The sequence below is a fragment of the Vollenhovia emeryi genome, unplaced genomic scaffold (assembly GCF_000949405.1).
Source record: "Vollenhovia emeryi isolate VEMERY1.0 unplaced genomic scaffold, V.emery_V1.0 DF939174.1, whole genome shotgun sequence".
NCBI classification, from domain to species: Eukaryota; Metazoa; Arthropoda; class Insecta; order Hymenoptera; family Formicidae; genus Vollenhovia; species Vollenhovia emeryi.
The window spans coordinates 1,675,151-1,693,233 of record NW_011967192.1 but is presented as its reverse complement, the minus strand read 5'-3'; the positions used below and the strand labels follow the sequence as shown (position 1 = coordinate 1,693,233).

At 40.9% G+C, this 18,083-nt stretch overlaps 2 protein-coding genes across 6 annotated transcripts in view; one reads left to right on the top strand and one right to left on the bottom strand.

Moving 5' to 3' along the window:
- Positions 1-2,443: 2,443 nt before the first annotated feature.
- On the top strand, positions 2,444-5,642 carry LOC105563601. Its single transcript, XM_012015315.1, has 5 exons — positions 2,444-2,500; positions 2,652-2,751; positions 3,999-4,189; positions 4,953-5,199; positions 5,524-5,642. The coding sequence occupies exons 1-5, from the start codon at positions 2,444-2,446 to the stop codon at positions 5,640-5,642; spliced, it is 714 nt and encodes a 237-aa protein (XP_011870705.1).
- Positions 5,643-5,919: 277 nt separating this feature from the next.
- The window catches only part of LOC105563596 (tyrosine-protein phosphatase 10D), a 35,683-nt gene continuing 23,519 nt past the window's right edge, over positions 5,920-18,083 (bottom strand). The window contains exons 8-20 of one of the 5 annotated variants that reach the window (XM_012015303.1): positions 17,710-17,979; positions 17,296-17,604; positions 16,704-16,982; positions 15,846-16,255; positions 15,307-15,684; positions 13,674-13,866; positions 13,387-13,401; positions 13,067-13,235; positions 12,349-12,601; positions 11,681-11,938; positions 11,188-11,572; positions 10,585-10,674; positions 5,920-9,992 (exon numbers count right to left, since the gene is read on the bottom strand). In XM_012015303.1, the coding sequence (XP_011870693.1) occupies positions 10,613-10,674; positions 11,188-11,572; positions 11,681-11,938; positions 12,349-12,601; positions 13,067-13,235; positions 13,387-13,401; positions 13,674-13,866; positions 15,307-15,684; positions 15,846-16,255; positions 16,704-16,982; positions 17,296-17,604; positions 17,710-17,979 (2,981 nt within the window). In that variant the 3' untranslated portion in view covers positions 5,920-9,992; positions 10,585-10,612. The remainder of the gene's footprint in view (positions 9,993-10,584; positions 10,675-11,187; positions 11,573-11,680; positions 11,939-12,348; positions 12,602-13,066; positions 13,236-13,386; positions 13,402-13,673; positions 13,867-15,306; positions 15,685-15,845; positions 16,256-16,703; positions 16,983-17,295; positions 17,605-17,709; positions 17,980-18,083) is intronic. The other 4 variants (XM_012015306.1, XM_012015305.1, XM_012015308.1 and 1 more) reach the window with 4 other exon arrangements.

The following is an 18,083-nucleotide window of genomic DNA, read 5'->3' as shown; positions in this document are numbered from 1 at the left end:
CGACGACACGATTTATTACACGTATGACGACACTGCGATCCCTGTAGTTGGCGAAATTCTCATTCGCGAGGAAAGTTGGATTAGTCCGATCCCGCCCAGAGCAACTATTCCTATCGGAATATTCAGACAGTAAGAGAATTTCGATAGTTCTCGTGTTACAGTATCGAATGCGATGAGCTACGTGTGCAACCCGTCGAATGAGTTTCCTAGTGATTTTCCACAATCCGTAGCGATTACGGGTTCGGGGTGGTTAACTAAATCCCGGTTTCCTCCGAGGTCGCAAAGAAATCAATCGACGTTAACTGTTTTAACTTCCAAGACGTAATCGTAATTACTTTTCTCGATATCGCCCGATTTTACCTTTCGCGCCGTTTATTACCCGCCATTGTATTTTGCTTTAATAACTTCTCTTATAATAACGGCTAAAAATAACACTTTGTTGCAGTGTGTACGCCGGGGGTGTAACGGTAGCGCCCGAGTATTGCGACACACAATAAACGCGTACGTGTCGTCCCTCTGTATTCTCCATTTTACAATTCGTCTTTTATTCCCCCGAAAAGCGCGAGCTTGCCGTCAAAAGGAATTTCAGTCCGCCACAGAGAATCACGTTCGATCATTTTGCCCTTTGAATACCGACGAAGGAACAATCGTTTTTAATGACGCACTTTGTCCTCCTTAGTTGCATTATCCCTCCTTCTGTTAGTTCGCAACGATCGGAGGTGGCCACCAACAATCGCGAATCATGGATAATTCAGATATTAAATTTTACGGCGCGTGCAGAAAGAATGCGCGAAACTGAATGGCATTTTTACGAATCCGGCAGTTCCGTCACGTTCCTGCACAAATTTTGCTGTCTTGGGACTTTTCTCTGCGAAGCTTTAGAAAAAATTCATGCAAACCAGTGCAGAGCTAAATAAATTTTCACAATCGCGTTGCTTAATTAAAGTACGATGTCTTATTTGTGATAGCGTATCTGTATATCAATTTAAATAATACAATCGTTTAACCAACGTCGATTCGACTATAAACTAAATAAATTATTAACGCACATTTATTCAATTTATTTGAAATATAAATAATATAAAATGTTTAAAACAAAGTAGATTTAAACAAATGTTTTCGTATATTATTATAAGACGAATTATGAGTGCAAATAATTTTCACGGCAATGTTAAAGTATATTATTCTGATAAACATGAAAATATAAACATTATGAAAGTTTAATTTGTACTATTTAATTAATTAACTTCTATCTGTATTACATAGCTATATAATTATATTCATATAATGTCAATATATATGTACATTTGCATAAATTAACTACTTTCTATTGAATCAAAGGAATAAGATTTACTTTACAAGCGTTTATATATAATTTTATACATAGTATTGAACGATGAGATATCGATCGATAAAATGTATCCTTTCGGAAATAAGCCGCGATTGGCAATCAGTGTCCCGCGGAAAGGACAGAGTTACTTTATGACCTAATCAATCATCTCCCTCGGTTAATCTTACCCTTGAGAATCTTTTAAATACGCTTTTAGGACTTTTTCCGGACAGCAGATCGTTACGTAAAATTCTGTTATTCGTCAGTTACGATTTTCCGGAGCGAATAAATGTCGATGACGAAATACGAACGTCGAAAAGATATTTAAAAAGATATCCTTTATTAATCCCCGACTGACCCCTATCGCGTGACATCGATTGAGGTCGCGTCGCTTTGCAAACGAATTAAATTGGTTACCGCGCGTTTAATCGGTAACGAAACAAATGAGCAATTATTTGGTTTCGCCATCGCTAATGGAGCCCAGGAACGCAGGGATATTCGGCGGCGGACTCTTCATATCGAGGCGAAAGTTTTAAAAGCTGTGCGCTTTCTGATTCACGTCGACGGCGTAACGGAGGCGCGTCTCATCGCGGAATGTGAAGACATCCATCTGATGCTCGATAAAGAATAGGGCCGTCCGTCCCGTTGCCGAGGATCCCGTTTCCGTGAAACGAAAGGTTTCGATGGTGAATCATAAACCGGATCTGTCATCCAGTAGACGTGAAAACGTCTACGTGCGGGCCGCGCTCTTTCCATTCGATTGAAATTCAATATCTCACTCTTGCGCGCCAGCTCTCACAAAAAGCCAAAATACTTTGGCCGAAATACCCACGCAAGCCTCCTCGGCTCCGTCAGAGAGGCGCTCCCGCTTTCTGATGGAAATGAGACGGCTCTCGTAAATGCTATCCGCGCCTTCTGCATCGGGACGACACGAGTCGCGTTGATCAATACACTTTTTGCGATTATTGCCCGTGACTTGCGTATGTCAATATCCCGCTTAATGCTAGATTGCACGTTGTGCCGCCCACGCGTCCGTATCACGTCCGCTCGGAAATTCATACAGGAATCGAGTATTACGCCCGGCAGCAGCTAAAAATTACTCTCGGATACGCGATGCTGACGAACGAGCCGGATGCGAGGACCTCTGAGAGAGATCAATCGCAGCATCAGGTTAGTTACGCCCCGTCCGAATTTATTCGAAGGTGTATCCCGTGTATTTCGATTAAGTCGAGTCCCCTTGCTTAATTCGCTTCGACGGTTGTTAATTAAATACATCCGAGTCCGGAGATGAAACGAAATTGGATTGACGTGTCTGTATTAGGTTGATGTCAATGGAGCGCATCATGAAGAAAATGACGAAACGTTGGCAAAACAGGGAGTAATCAACAAGACCGTGCCCGGTGAATCCCGGATACCTCCGGGTGAGTCAATCAATTTCCAACTTCCGTGCCTGCATATTTGTCGCGCTAAATTTTCAGATAATCTCGGGCATACGCGAGTGTACGAGGGACCGGCTGGTTGCTTTTAGTTAATTAACGCCCGACACAATAATACTTTATTAATTAATTAACACCTCCGCTTACAAAATAAGAGAGAGACCACTGAATCATTTATATTGTGAAATCATAGCATAAATATCGTTACGAATCCCTTTATTTTCTCCCTTTATTTTCTCCCTCCTTTTCTCTGCTCTTTTTCTTCACACATATCGAGTGAAAATAATTACAGGCAACCGCGAAGAATGTTGAAATGCGTGCGTATTTTTTTCTCTCGCGTAGCAATCGATCTCCCTCAATCCCGGTGTGTGTTTTTAATTTCATTTCATTTAAAATCCATCCGGGAAATTAACGTTTCAGACTCGTTCGAATATCCATCCAGTCATCTGTTTATTTTAATCGACACGCCGTATTGATACGCCCGTCGTCGCATTCGTCGAAACGGAGATAAAATTTAATGGCGTCATTAATATATTGCATGCCACGGGGTTTGTGCGATCTTCTTTCTACGCTCCTCGCAGCGGGATGAAAAACGCGTGTGCGCGCAGGGGCGAGGGTTCCGCGAGAAGAATAGAGAGATAAGATCGCAGAGAGAACGCTGGCCTGGAAAACGAGATTCCGTTTGAAATTTCCGCATTCGTGCTCGATATGAAACTTTGAAGGAGTTATTCCGTGATTTATCCCACCGCACCATCTGCGGCTCGATAAAAAAAAAACGTGCTCGTCCGACCATGCAAGTGTAATTTCCCTGACTTACAGTTCGGTCGCGGTGACGAATGAGATTACTTTCGTTTGATCTTCCCTCCCAAGAAATCACATTGGTGTTACATATAAAACTTGCGCTCGCGAGTCGCGTTTCAATCGCAAGACTCATTCGTATTTATTGCCGCCGTATTTATTGCTGTGCGATAGGCGGGCTAGATATCGATCGATCTGCCAATCGCGATACACGGTGGTCTATTTAGAAAGGTAAACCGCGAATTGCGACCGCGGTTGCGTGTGTCGTTGAATCATATTTAATAATATTGCAAACGCTAATAATATGTTACATATGAATTGTTTGTAGAGAATATCCGAATCTATATATCCGCGTATCGGTTTAACAGACGCCGTGATTAGCGCAAGAGATGTCGCGTTTTAAAATAAAATACAGTTTCCGAAACTGACGACAGATCCCGTCGCCACTCGGCGGACCGTCCCATCAGGCTCAGGGGAATCGCCGAAATTATCTCGAACGACGTCGAGGACCGAAGCTGTTAGACAAGATGTCAGGAGATTGAAGAGCGTCACGCTGGATAGAATGGGGAAGATGTTTAGGACACGTACGCCTGCCGTGGGAAAATCATTTTTGGGCTTGGACACCGTAAGTGATTTGAATCCTCGGGGCGTCATGTTTCGCAAATGTAAGGTGGCATCTGGGGGCGCGCGACGCTCGGGCTTCGGTAATATCTCGGGATATATGAAGAAGTTTGAGCCCTAAGAATGTCAGGACAGTGAAAACAAAACACGTACCGACTGCATACCACGCGAACGTTCCTAATGTGTGCCTACGTTATGCGCTTCGTATTTGCATCTGATTATTTTAACAAGTTTTTTGCGCGACCTTTATCAACTCCCCGCGAAAAAACCCCCATGCAAAAATGAAGTTGACCGGCAACGCAATCTCTTTTATCTCGATCAACTGATTTCACACTAAATAATTTATCGTTATCGTTTAAGAAATTTAATGGGCTCTGAATTTAACGACGTATCGAGCTCGCTGTTATTACGTTAATGATTGAAACGCGTTTACTAAACAATACATAAAGATTTGTCTCACAATCTGATTTATCTCCAAATTTATCGGTAATCTCGTTAGCGTACAACAACTGTGTAATTGATTGTTTAATTAGGACCAGTGAAATGCTCGTCGGTATAATAACTGCTGTAGAATGTGATGGTAAAATCGCGATAATTAATCGAGATTACGCGTTGATTACTTTCACAATTAAAAATAATTGTATACTTAATATAATTCGTTACTTTTGTAACGCAATTGTTCCCGCAACTTGAATGAATAGGCGCAAGAAATTTTTCTGATTTACACGCCTTGGCGCCTTTGGCTCTTCTGTTCGGTTCTTCTTTAGAATGTGACAAGCGTCGATGATTATGACGAAAAAGCACCGAGGAAAGAGAAGACAAACTCTCTGGGAAGGATGCTTAAGTTTGTCGACAAAGGCGGTTCGCCTAGGAAACTTTTTGCCCATCCCCGAGCAGGGTCGCTGAGTCGTATACTACGTAGGCATCCTCATAATGAGGACAATGGAATTATCGATAAACCGGCGGAGGACACCGGGCGTGGAATTCTCTCCAGAATGCTTAGTCAACTGAGAGGCAAGTAAAGATTCAAAGAAACTTGTCAAGCAGAATCTGTATTAGCAGGCAGGCGTGACTTGTCGTTGAGACCTCGAGACTTTAATCAATGATACTTCTTCGACTAAATACTTTTCTTTTACGCAAACTTTGTCCCGCCTACTTTATCGGAAGTATAACTGCAACAATTATAACATTGTTACCGTCCTTCGTTATTATAAGAAGCAGACTTTTATGCTGAGCAGCTTGATGGAACGTAAATCGCTTGTACCTAAAATATAATCACAATTTCGTATATTCTGAAATGAGATTTAAATAATGCATGTTAATTGTGTCTGTGTGTAGGACGTCCCGTAAGCGGAACTACTGCTAAATCTGACACACGTAAGGGCAAGAAACTTAATTCTTCATTAGAATTGCCATTGGGAATGCCATTAAATTCGAAAACGGCTAACGTTACGTAGGCATCATAGCATCTAGATAATCGGATATCGTTCGACTTGAAAAACGCTTGTACTAATGACTCTGTTGCGATAAAATTTTTTTTAAATGATCTAACGCGTCGAAATTGTGTATTAAATGGAAATAATTCGCCATATTCAAAATAAAAGGTAATATATGATTTAATAAAAAAATTTGCTTACGTAACTGTCTTACTTTGTTATCGACTTATCAAGTATCGCGTATCGATGTGGCGGGGGGGATACGAAATGAAACAAGAGGAAAGAGAGAAATTACTGGAAGAGCCCACGTTTATTATGCAAGCGTGTCCCTTCTTTTCCGTATGCTTGTATAATGTGATATTGCGGGACAGACCTGTGCCCCTCCGTGCTTCGCACGTGTTGTACAAATTCTCAGATACATACTAATATGTATTACGATGTTACGTGACAGAAATAACTGTATGAGTTTGCAAGCCGTGTCGTTGCGAGAGATAGGGTATGAGATTCTTTATTCGTGAAGTTCCGCCCTCGCGCAACGGACCGTCCTCGCAACCGATACAAAATGTATTTACAAAAGAGATTATAGACCTACGCGGAGTATGCGCGTGTGTAAACTTGTCGACTCCCATGTGAAAAATCGCAGCGAAATTTCGGAAGCGATTTCCCGTCGTTTCTTTGCTCGCACCAAGTGCTCGCTGCGGATTCCGTATCGCCCTGCAATCTCGAGTCGTCATGACGGCGCAGTCGCGCGACTTCGCCGTCAGATATCTCGGTCGAAAAAAAAGAGTATCCGGCGATACATCCTGAACAAATTTCCCTCGCTCTTCGCAGAGATTCGCTTCTGAGGACGACGGATAAATCCGGCATAAAAAAAAACTCGATCTTAATATAAAATTATATACAGTGACGCCCTGCAGACGCTTCGGCACGCGGCACATTAACATCTCGTTCCGCAAGTTTCGGATTTCGACGTTAATGATTCAACAGCAACGATTGGCACGTATTAACGCGGGCGGTAAAAAACGATTCATTCACTATTACTTCGTTTGGGAAGACCTACCGCATTTGTGCCTGACCGATCTTTTGTTCTTCATCCTTGATCAACGATCATGATTTATCACAGAATAAAATAATGCAAAATAGTCCAAGCGCTAAACTATCTGTAAACTTCAAGGATTAGAATTCAATGCTTATCTATTATTCCCGTCCTTAAGTTCGTTTCTAAATTAAAACCTAACAAATCCTATGATACTTTAATTGTGAGAGTACAGCGATTGCACAAAATTGCTGGATACTTTGCAAGTTATTCACGTGTGCAAATTTGTCTGCTTGCTTAAATGTGAGATATAATGTTATTTCTTGTTTACAGCTAATAATCCGTTTTCATTTTTCAAAAGAGACACATTGCTTTCTTATTCTACGCAATTAATGTCCGAGTACACACGTATCGCGAAAAATTTTAGATCGGTTAATGAAACGAAAGATGATGTTTAATATTGGTGACGTTATTGCAAATAATCCTCTACTATAATTATAATTTTTATGAGAAATTTATGACGTTAGTTGTAGATAATTATACAGATTCTAATTTAAAGTTATATAGTAGTTTTTAAATCGTAAGCTATAATTTAAAAGAGTATAATTGATAACGATAACAAAATAGAAAGTATTTGAGCTCAGTTATTAATACAAAGATCTAATTATAAATAATCATCTATTTAACTAGGAATTGCAAGTACGCTATCTCATAGCGTTGAGGAAATGTACAAGATACGAAATCGCGTTCATACTTTACATATTCAATAACGTCAACATTATGTTATAGTTACAAGTAAAATACAACCTTCTGTCAAGTAGGTCAGATCTTAAAGTAAACATAAAAGAATGAAGAGCTGCACAGATGTCGATATATAAATTTTTATCCCGCGGAACGAAACGTTGATAATATCTATATCGCAGAAAAAAATATAATTAAACAATTGTCTCTCTAGAAAACTCGTGGTTGAGTATTAAGTAGGATCGACCGTGGAATTTCAACAATAGCATTTCAATGCGCGCTCATTCTCGCTCTAAAGTTTTCAGATAAGCAAACGTTATAAGCGACAGGGATTGTAGTTAGTGGAATTGCTAGAGTCCGATATCGCTCTCTCCTCGCGTCTTTCTCTAATACGTTTTCCGTATCTCTCGCGAATAAACTGACATCGATAGCGCACTGCGGCAGCACAATTCAACAGCACAATTACTATCAACGTGCATACGTACAGTTATACATATATAAGATTATCACATATACAGATAATTTCGATGAATCACACAGAATTTTTATTAATCCGTCCTAAATTCCGAAATATTAAAAGTAGCGCGCTTTTGAAAAAAGCTCCATTCAGAATATACAATTATCTTATATTGACTCTTCCAATTTATTTCATTATTACACACATGTCATTGACGTTGATAAGCGAATAGCGGATTAATATAAATCCTGGGTAGCGCTCACTGCAAAATGCAATTTTCAACAGTCCCTGCAATCGTTTATAAATCGGCGGTTCACGATGTGACCGGCGTAAAAATGCTCGTCCAAAAATACAGCATCGATGAACACAAAATTCTTTCTCCGGGTTTCTTTTTTTCTTTAAATTTAACCTTTTGAAGAATCTCTGACGGAGGAAATTCCAACTGACCCTGATTGTGAAGCTAACAATTTTATCTACATCGTGCAATCAGCTACGTTTTTCGCCGCGCTCTCAGCGAGAACGCAAAATTAAGTACATACGTATTTGCATATCGCCGCAAATGCGATACTAAATACTGGAAATGATTATTCGTTTCTTCCGTATGTCCTGCGAATGGTCACCGTTGGAGGTCAACGACGAATTGTAAAATTAAGGCCTATCTATCTGCAGCTATCTGGACCTAGGGATTATCGCGATATGACGGTTATCTATATTTACGAAGTTCTATTGCTTTGCAACAGCGATCACGATTCGCGATGATAAGAGGGGATAATGCGTAAACTTGGACTATCCATCGATTATTCATCTTACATACTCGCGCGCACACATCTACACGCATACGTACGCATACACACATACTCTGACTCCTTCCAAAGAATGATATGGCTTCTACGAAAATGCGAGTTTCTTGTTCCCACTGATATCGTTTCGCTCATCTCAGAAAGAAGGATCGATCAAAAGCTCCGCACACCCACACCCGCTCGTCCTTCCGAATTCCCCCCCATCCCCTAGTTAATTCGCTTTAACATTAACATTATTACTTATTAAATCATTGTCTAATATGCGTCTCTCGTATGGCTCTTGGACGGACGGTTCGCCATTCCGTACGATAACTCAATCAGCGTGATCGTCGAGTGCTCTGCGCCTTCGCTTTTGCAACGGATCGCTATTTTTAAGTTTCATCCGACCGCACTACGTTAATTCTGGAAAAGATAATAAGACAACGTAGGATAATCTTTTACGCGCCCGTGCGAGTAGAACGCGAAATATGAACAAAGTGTTGTTGGTGGTAATCTCAGAAGAATGTTTGCATCGGAAGTGGAACCAAGACGCTAGTTCGCAATGTCTGCACGATCCCATCGATCTAAAATGCTATCTGTCTTACATATCGCGACTTAACAAAGACGTTCGATAGACTCATTGCGGATGCGATGTGGTCCGAGGCCCCATCGTGACACAACCAGTGGAATATGCACCTCTCTGCACTCGTTACACTATACGACCCACGATCTATCACCATCGCGCGCCTTGTCAGCTTCCTACTTATATGTATAGATATGTATACATGAGTTATATATTAATAAAGACGTAATCTCTCCGGCCGTTGCACAACGCGCATAAAATATCACGCATGCATTTGATTCGTAATCCCACACTTGGCAGCATATTCGACGATTTGACACCGTTTTCTCGTGTCCCCCTCTATTGCTCTTTACGGCATCCTCCTCACACTTTCCTCACATAATTATCTTAGTCCGTGAAAACACCCTACGCGTATCACGGATTGAACACGCTTAACTTCGATATGTAGCTGACAGAGAAAAATAAAATCACGCGCCCACTCGATGCTTGACGTCAAAACGGTTCTCCCAGGAGATTTCTTCCGTCGATTATCCTATTGCACGCGAGACTTAATTGGTGGTCCAAATGATAACTGTTGTGCTGCTCGTTGTGTAGCCTTTACCTAATTTGGACTGTTTATCTCTCTGCTGTTACATTTTTCTCTTCCAAGGAAACTTGAAGAATCCTGGGGATTCAAGCACCTTTGGATAACGAGATTCGCTCTTGTCGCCATCGATCATTGCGCCTAACCAGCAATCGAACCATCACATCCCTGACTCGGCTATTCCTTCATCATCTGCAAAAGAGATTAAATTAGAAGGAATTCGAATTATAATTGTATAATTGCCGTTTGTCATATATACATTGCAATCATGCTCGATGCAAGCTACATACTTTGTGAATGCAAACAAATTCATGTTGTTTCATCGAATTATTAATTTTGCAACATAAAATGCACTTTTCTATTTCAAATAAATCTAAACTTTCGAAAAACATTCGAATATTTTATACTTGGTTTGCTAATTAAAAAAATTATAATATGACAAATTGTGTTTAATAAACTTCACATATTTCAGCAAGGCAAAATATTAATATCTAAGGTATCGATAAGGCAAAATTAGGAAGAAATTCGTTATAAATCAGTCTTTTTGGCACTTAATCAGTCATCTTGATCACTGCGATTATTCCGCTGAAATTTGTACAGAAAATTAAGTAGTGATTAAATGTCAACGGGCAGGCAATCTCACCATAAAACATTATCGGTATTTGGTGAAACATATACTGTTACTTTGTTCTCACATGCAGTGCACACAAATTAGTATATACATTTGGCATTTGGTAGCGTCTAAATTCATGCAGGGAAGAAGAAAAGCAACGATCGAAATTACCCTCGATGCAGGAGTCGCTGTTCGAAGGTCACCTCTCCTTCTCAGCCTCGGCAGGACTCTTAGTGCTTTCGACCGAGCTTCGATTCTTGCCTGAATACAAAGGTCGCAAAAGATTGCAGAGAGGGAGGGTGTGAGTTACTAGGCGGAGGAAGTGATAACGTTTTACAATAAGGGTTTTTACACCACTATCATTTTCAATCACAGGATAATGTGTGCTTATAGCCATCACCATCGCCTACACCGTAAATAATTTCCCCTCGATACCGTATTATATTTCTTCGCCTTTCGTAAAATATTTCGCTATCTTTTTAGTTGTATTATTTTATTAATATCCGCGGTAGAATATATTCAACCTATTTCCGTGCAAGGGGAAGTTCTGCATAAGAAAACAAGTGACAAATTATAACAAATTATTCCATTTAGATCCCCTTCCAATACATGCACTACTGACCGATTCCCTTGGAATTTTCAACGATTGATATTTCGATTACCCATCCGTGGCGCATTCTCTAAGTCGCGCTTCGTCATTGATCACCCAACTTGTTCCGCAATTGTCCCAATTAATTAAGGATAGCTCGTGAAGGGGATAGAATTAGGGCGTACCTTCGAATCCCTGATTGTCATGAATCTCTCGCGGTGGCCCAGTAGTATCCTGTCCCTCCAGAACGGCCAAGAGACATTGATGGATGCAGATATACTGCTGCTCCGTCTGGACCATCCAGACCCGCTCTTTCCTCATCGCCCAGACGATCCCGAAGATATCGACGTACTTCGATACGAGAATTTGCTGCAGTATTCTGTCTAAAGTGATGAAGGTGCCACTACGACCTACGCCGGCGCTACAATGAACGACTATGGGCCGCTGATCCGGCCTGACTCGTTCCCTAAACGCTCGCACGAACCTCGCCAAAGTTTGCGGTGGACTGGGAACACCGAAATCTGGCCAGGTAGTGAAGTGGAAGTGTTGTATCACTCTCTTCACATCACCCTGCAGCACATTATTTTTCGTCTCAATCGGGAAATTCACCCACTAACAAGTGCTCTGATAAATTATACATTTGTAACAAGAGCTTGATGAAAAGAAGCAATCACTCACTCTGCACAACATGAATTCCGTGATACTCCAATCCGGATAATGCGTCTCGTTGAGTATCGTGACGCAGATGTCTCCGTAATAAACCGGTAAGGTGTCCATCGGCCAGTAATGATCGCACTTTTCCCTGCCCTTCTCGATGCATCTCGTCAGCATTACAATCGCCCTGCTGTTGCTCTCCCACACCATTCGCCAGAAGTCGTCGCGAGTCGAATGCAATGGCCCTTGAGTCACGATAAACTCCCGTGGCGAATTGTGACCCTGTTAACCCACAAAAAGTATTTTTTTAAATTATCACTGGTTCGAACATCGTTCCCTAGTAGCACAGTGGCTAAATGTTGGTCCAATGTTGGTTATATTAGAAATGCATTGGCCGATATTGTCCAACGTAAAGCCAATATTGGCTATGAAATAAATATAAATATTGCACGATAATGATTATATAATATTAGATTTATATTGGAAGTGCATTGGCCAATATTTAACAATGTATAATAATAACAATGTTAGACCGATAGTAGACATATTGGGTAAATAAGAAAAAGCGTCCATGTTACAATATTGAACCAATACCAGATTTAATTTATTCTCCAATATTGCGTCAATATATTGTGCTACTAAGGTTTTAATTGTTTAAAATAGTTTTAATAGCAGGTTATTTTTTTACATACCGGAACGTAATTGGCGTTGATGTAATCGGAGCCCTCCTCGTCATCGACAGGTTGAAGCTTGAATCTACTGTGATCGTAGGGGAGAATATTTGTGAAGCGATTCTTCGGCCTGTTACAGGGCAAATCAGCCGCGGTGCACGGTTGATCTCTTCCGACGTGCTTCAATTCTTCAAACTCCTCCGAGAACCGGAAGTCGGAATCCGCCGACATAGTGCGATAGTGCTCGGCAAAATCTTCAACTTTGATGGGCCGGCTGAATGTAGCAATAAATATTACGTTATACTATCGCGAATAAATATTACAAATTTCGATTTTAAAATCACTTTAATTAAAATTATTTTCTAACATGAGCTATAAAAATGCCTCTTTTTTCACATTACAAGTAAATAGCAATAAAAATTAATCTTTTAAATAACACATTTGTATTCCTCAATTGATTTTGCCTTAACAAAATGTTAATCTGGCATTTGATTACCATAATTATTCCTACCGCATTTGAAATTAGAAACGAAGAAAACAGTGAGCGTAAAAAAGTTGTGTGTAAATTTTTAAAAGAACTGACTTTAAGTTAATCAACAAGTCGATAACTGAAGTTAATAATTTTTTAACTATCTATGGGTCTGCAAAATAATTGTGTATCGTGAAATCGTCGTGCAGACTTATTGTCACAATCCCAATTCGGTGAAATCACGAATAAAGTGTTGTAATTTCTTGGCACCTGGTCTCAATGACGCTATCCGGCAATGATAGATTATCGGTTGCCCTGGTTTCTGTTGTCTTGCGACCCTGGCTTCTTCTCCTTCGCATAAACAGCCCGATGCCCAATAGAAATAGCAGCAACGCTATGGCAACGGTGACACCGACTATGATGGCCGTGTTGTCCTTATCTGTTCGACACGCACAGCGAATTTTGAGTGTTACGATGAGTCAGACGATCGCCAAGAACAATCGCGTTAGATACGTTCGTTCGCTAAAAAGCGTTATCACACTTATCACGCGGCATGGATAAAGCTTTGAACTTCCATTTCGAGATCTTACCTGCCAGCAGCAATCCTTGGGCAGACATGTACACGAAATAACGAGGCATGAATTTAGCGAGGCTTTCACTACATGCGCAGTGTGCCTCTATTTTACAAACCAGTTATCGCATCGGATGAATCGTTATTACATATCATCGTTATTATTTCTGTAAACTCACATGCACTTAAAGAAATATTTTCACTGTCGTGAAAGGAAGAGAGAGAGAAAGAGAGCGAGACATCGGATGCGTTAATGGTACGCGATTTTTCTTTACGTTTTAAGACTTTTCACGCGATCGCTCTCACCTGTTTGAATGGGGAAGCTGTAGCTGGTGTCCGTAAATTTGTCCGGTGCCGTAAACGCGCGCACTTTCACTCGATAAGTAGATCCTGATTTTAATGGTCCATTACAGTAGCCAATTTTGTTGTCGCAGTTCTCGGAGCCGATCGTAAAGTCCTCCACAGATCCATTTTTGAAGGGGTAGTATGGTTCCATTACCTGGAGATTTTAACACAATGAAATACTCTATTCATTGTAAAATAACTAATAGACATTATACATATCTATTCTGATATATTATTGTAATCTATTAAATAATACAATCATAATTAACAATTGACAAATTCTCTTTAAGTGCCAATTAAATTAAATCAATGGTTTTCTCAATGTATTTATCGTGAATCTTTTTGGTGCATCTCAATTTTTGCCACAAGTCAAAATAAAATATTTAAATAAGGGTACTCTCGTTTTCTGGTTACGAATTTATTAACGCACATATAGAACGCCTGTATATCGTTTTTATAAACACCTGCTTGATTATCTTCTTCGTTTTCGAAATTAAATTGTTCAGAACGTCCATATTCATGGCTCCCGAATTTGTTCGTAACTAAAATTCAATCACAATTTTCGGTGCCGTACATTTCGCGACGGACTTTGCTTTCGCTTTGCTACGCAGTTTCTTTAACAGAACGTTAACATTAACATTGGTAATGTTATACGAAGAATCGGTCGTAACAGACTACAGACGATTAGCATAAGATTCGTCGAATCCGTTAGTAACATATTATTTTCAAAACTGATACATTGCAATAATTAACAACGTAACGTACGAGAATATAAAAACGTAATACATACTGTATTACTTTTTTATATTCATCATACGTCATTTGCAAGTGAGTAAGAGAATAAATAAGAGAACGCAGTCTTTGGTAACAGTGCTATAAAGATGTCGAATTGAAATACGTGTGAAATTTCGCAAATTCAAAGTGCACCATCCTTTTGTAAGTTTTATTAGACTCGGTTTACACACACTGCTTTTCTCTTCGCGATCGCAACAACACAGTGTAGATAGTCAAATACAATTCCGCGATTTAACTTTGTAAAATGTTCATATCACGGCGACCGCATCTGCGTCTTCGCAGTTTCAGATCGCAACTAGATTACGCGTATCCTTCGTTCCGCATATAATACTCTGGTCACAGCTCGCCTGCCGTGTTTATACGTTTGCGGATCTACGTCATAACGCATACATTTTCACACACGCATACATTTTTCACGCAGACAATTGTCCATGATCTTGCAAGTCAATAAGTACAGCGCGGCATAATTTGCTGCATTGATTATCTTAAACGATTCGTTTTACCGTCTATTTTTCTTAGCACATTTTGTAATGCATTAAATTGAAAGTGGCGTTAATTATTGCAACAGAAAAACATTTTATCGCACGTGTATTTTGCCATTGAAATTTAATGTTGCGTCAGTTTTCAAAATATTCATTTTACATAATATACACGTACTTCGTAATCCACTTATCTAAATAATAAAATCAGTTCGGAATTCAATGTCTGAATATTTGAATCTTGTTCAAACGAATATCTCAATTAAATCCACGTGTTCTTCATAATTACGACCGTGTAATAAATGAAAAATAAAGTTTACCTGATACGGTGGCCAAATGCTGTAGGCCTGGACGTCTCTCCAACTAGGCATCTCCAGCCCAGAAGCGTTCTTGCTGTCGTCTTCGGCAACAATGACGCTGTACGACGTGACCGCACCGTTCTGCTCGCTGAAGTAGTTTTTCCTGAACCTGATTTGGATTGTCGTGCTGCTTCTACAGACTTCGGTCGGCACCACCTGCGTGGATGGCTTCGGTGGCGCTAATATTGGCATCTTCTGCTTCCAGATCGCCTCGGGACCAAAGCCGATCTTTGTCTCCGCTTGTATCCGGAAGATATAGGTCTTGCCAGGTACGAGGGACTTGATAACACCACGAAACTCGTTCGGCCTGAAGTCCTGCATCTGGGTGTGGGTCGAACCCTGATGGGACCGCGAGGAAACATCCGTATAATGTGTGTAACATATTTCTTCGACGCACGGGGAAATACGAAATAGCTTCAGCCATTGCGTATCTCGCGTTTTTCTATTTTAAGTTATACGTAAATGCACATTTCTCAAGCATATTTAAAGAGATGTCTTACTTCTAAACCATACGTGATGGTAAACTTCCTAATGATGCCATTTTGCTCCTGGCTCGGCAGAGACCACAAGAAGCTGATGTCGCTCGGTTGAATGTCGATAGGGTGAAACTTCTCCACCTTTCCCGGATACGACTCGCTGGTGGTGAAGCTGGCGCTGAGCGGATTCGAGACCCTCAACGAAGAGGATTCGGTGCCCGAGCGTACAACCAATGTGAACGTGTAATTTCTGTGCGGCTTGAGGTCAAAGATGGTGATCACGTTGACCGAGGTTATATTTTGGATGTAGTTCCCTTCCGTATTTATATACTGTACTTCAAACGTATCATACTCTCCGTGCGGGATGTCCCAGGTCAAGGTGATCCTCGTATCGTTTATGTCAATCGCCTGGATCGCAGTGATCGGTTCAGGATCTAAAAATCACATTTATCTTCAGGCTAATAAAAAGATATGGTACGGACAAATGCCTGGTCGTTTTTGTGTACATATTAAAAGAAGATTTGCATAGATCTATTGAACATGGTAACATATAAATATTGCGTGAAAGATGAAAATTATAATGTGATATTTCTTTCATTTAATTCCTTCACTGCGATCTCCCCACAGTTACTATTAAAATAATATATTATGATGTCATATCACAAAATAATACAGGCGTAAACAAGAGAAAATACAACCACGCTTCGAAGTGGATTATCTGCGGAAAATTTGTACAGTCTTCAAGTACGTTACGTTAGACACGGAATTAAATTTCACTTTAAACAATTTAAGCAAACACAGCTTTCACTCGCGTATCAATTAAAATTAGCGTCTCATTTTCGAGAGCCGTTTTAACACACGCTGTACCGCGTGGATACTCACAGAGTCGGTCTTGCCGGAGGAGAGGTCTGCTCTCCACATTATCGCTTACTGTCCAAACAGTCACGTTGTACAGTTTGCCAGGTGTTAATCCAACAAATGAGACCTTGGTGTCAACGTCATCCACCATACGCTCCTTCGTGGTGTTATTGTCATCGCTAATCCTGAACCGGTAGAGATTGAACCTCGAAGACTGAATCGGCGTCGGCGTGTATCTTAACGTCAACGATCCTGGCTGGTCCCGATCGACCACTACGACGACTTCGGACTGGATCAGTGGCACTAGATTTCAAAGTTTCGTTTTTGTTTGCCTAGTCACCGATCGACCTACCACGATCTTAATCGCCCTTAACTGCCCGTCAGACTTGGAGCAAAGTCGCTAAGTAGATACAAATTTGTGGCAGACGAATATGACGTGACAGAAAAATATAGCGAAAAGCACACGATAACATGAGCAAGATTAATGACTGGCAGTTAGGATGTCGCGTGTATCCGTTAGCATACATGCTCAGTCAGGCGAAATTCGTTAATGAGCTGTTAAACAGCGGCAAATAATGGATACTCGTTAATACGACGACGAAGCCGGTACACTCACTCGTTCTTGTGGTTAAATTGCTGATGTCGCTGACTAGATCATACGAGATCGTGTAGACGACGAAGAAGTACTGTACTCCAGGCATCAGGTCGCTCACCAGGATCTTCTCGGTTTGCACGGCGTTCTCTTCGAAACTGATATCGGGCACGTCGTTGGTCTCGCTGACGTTCTTCGTCCTGGAATCCTCTGGGTTGTCCACCGGCCACCATCTTATCACGTAGGTCTCGATACGGCCCTCAGGCCGTGGCCATTCGAGAGTTACATTGGTAGAATCGATAATAGGGGTGACATTTAGAACTGGGTTAGGCCCTGAAATGACGAGATGTGTCTAAGCCCGAGTTTCAAATCGCTGTTTATTTCAGTCGCACAATGATTATCAAAACAATTGTGTGATAACTCGCTGTATATACTTACGGACTGTGTGATTCACTTGCAACGGATACAAACTTTCGACACCGTAACTGACGGTGTTCACTTGTATGGTGTACCTCTCGCCGGGCGTCATGTCCGCCACTTCCGCCTCCGTGTCGCGAACGCTGGGCAGTTTGACCCACCTGGGATCATCCTCCGTACGATATCTGATGGAATATTCGGTAAATATCGAGTCCGTCGGCGCTTCCCAATGCACAACGACGGTGCTGCTCGTGACTTTTTCGATACTGAGATTCTTCGGCGGATGAGGCACTGGAAAATAATTCGACGAATCATTGTTGAGTGAAAGAAACTTCCGCGGTCGATAATGAATGAAAGGAAATTACGTAAGAGCGTAATTAAGTATACATTACTCA

Excerpts from the sequence above, each read along its gene's own strand:
- LOC105563601 (XM_012015315.1), top strand. The coding sequence starts at position 2,444 with ATGCTGACGAACGAGCCGGATGCGAGGACCTCTGAGAGAGATCAATCG. Across the intron at positions 2,501-2,651 it reads GAGATCAATCGCAGCATCAG|GTTGATGTCAATGGAGCGCA; the intron begins GTTAGTTACGCC and ends TGTCTGTATTAG. Across the intron at positions 5,200-5,523 it reads AATGCTTAGTCAACTGAGAG|GACGTCCCGTAAGCGGAACT; the intron begins GCAAGTAAAGAT and ends GTCTGTGTGTAG.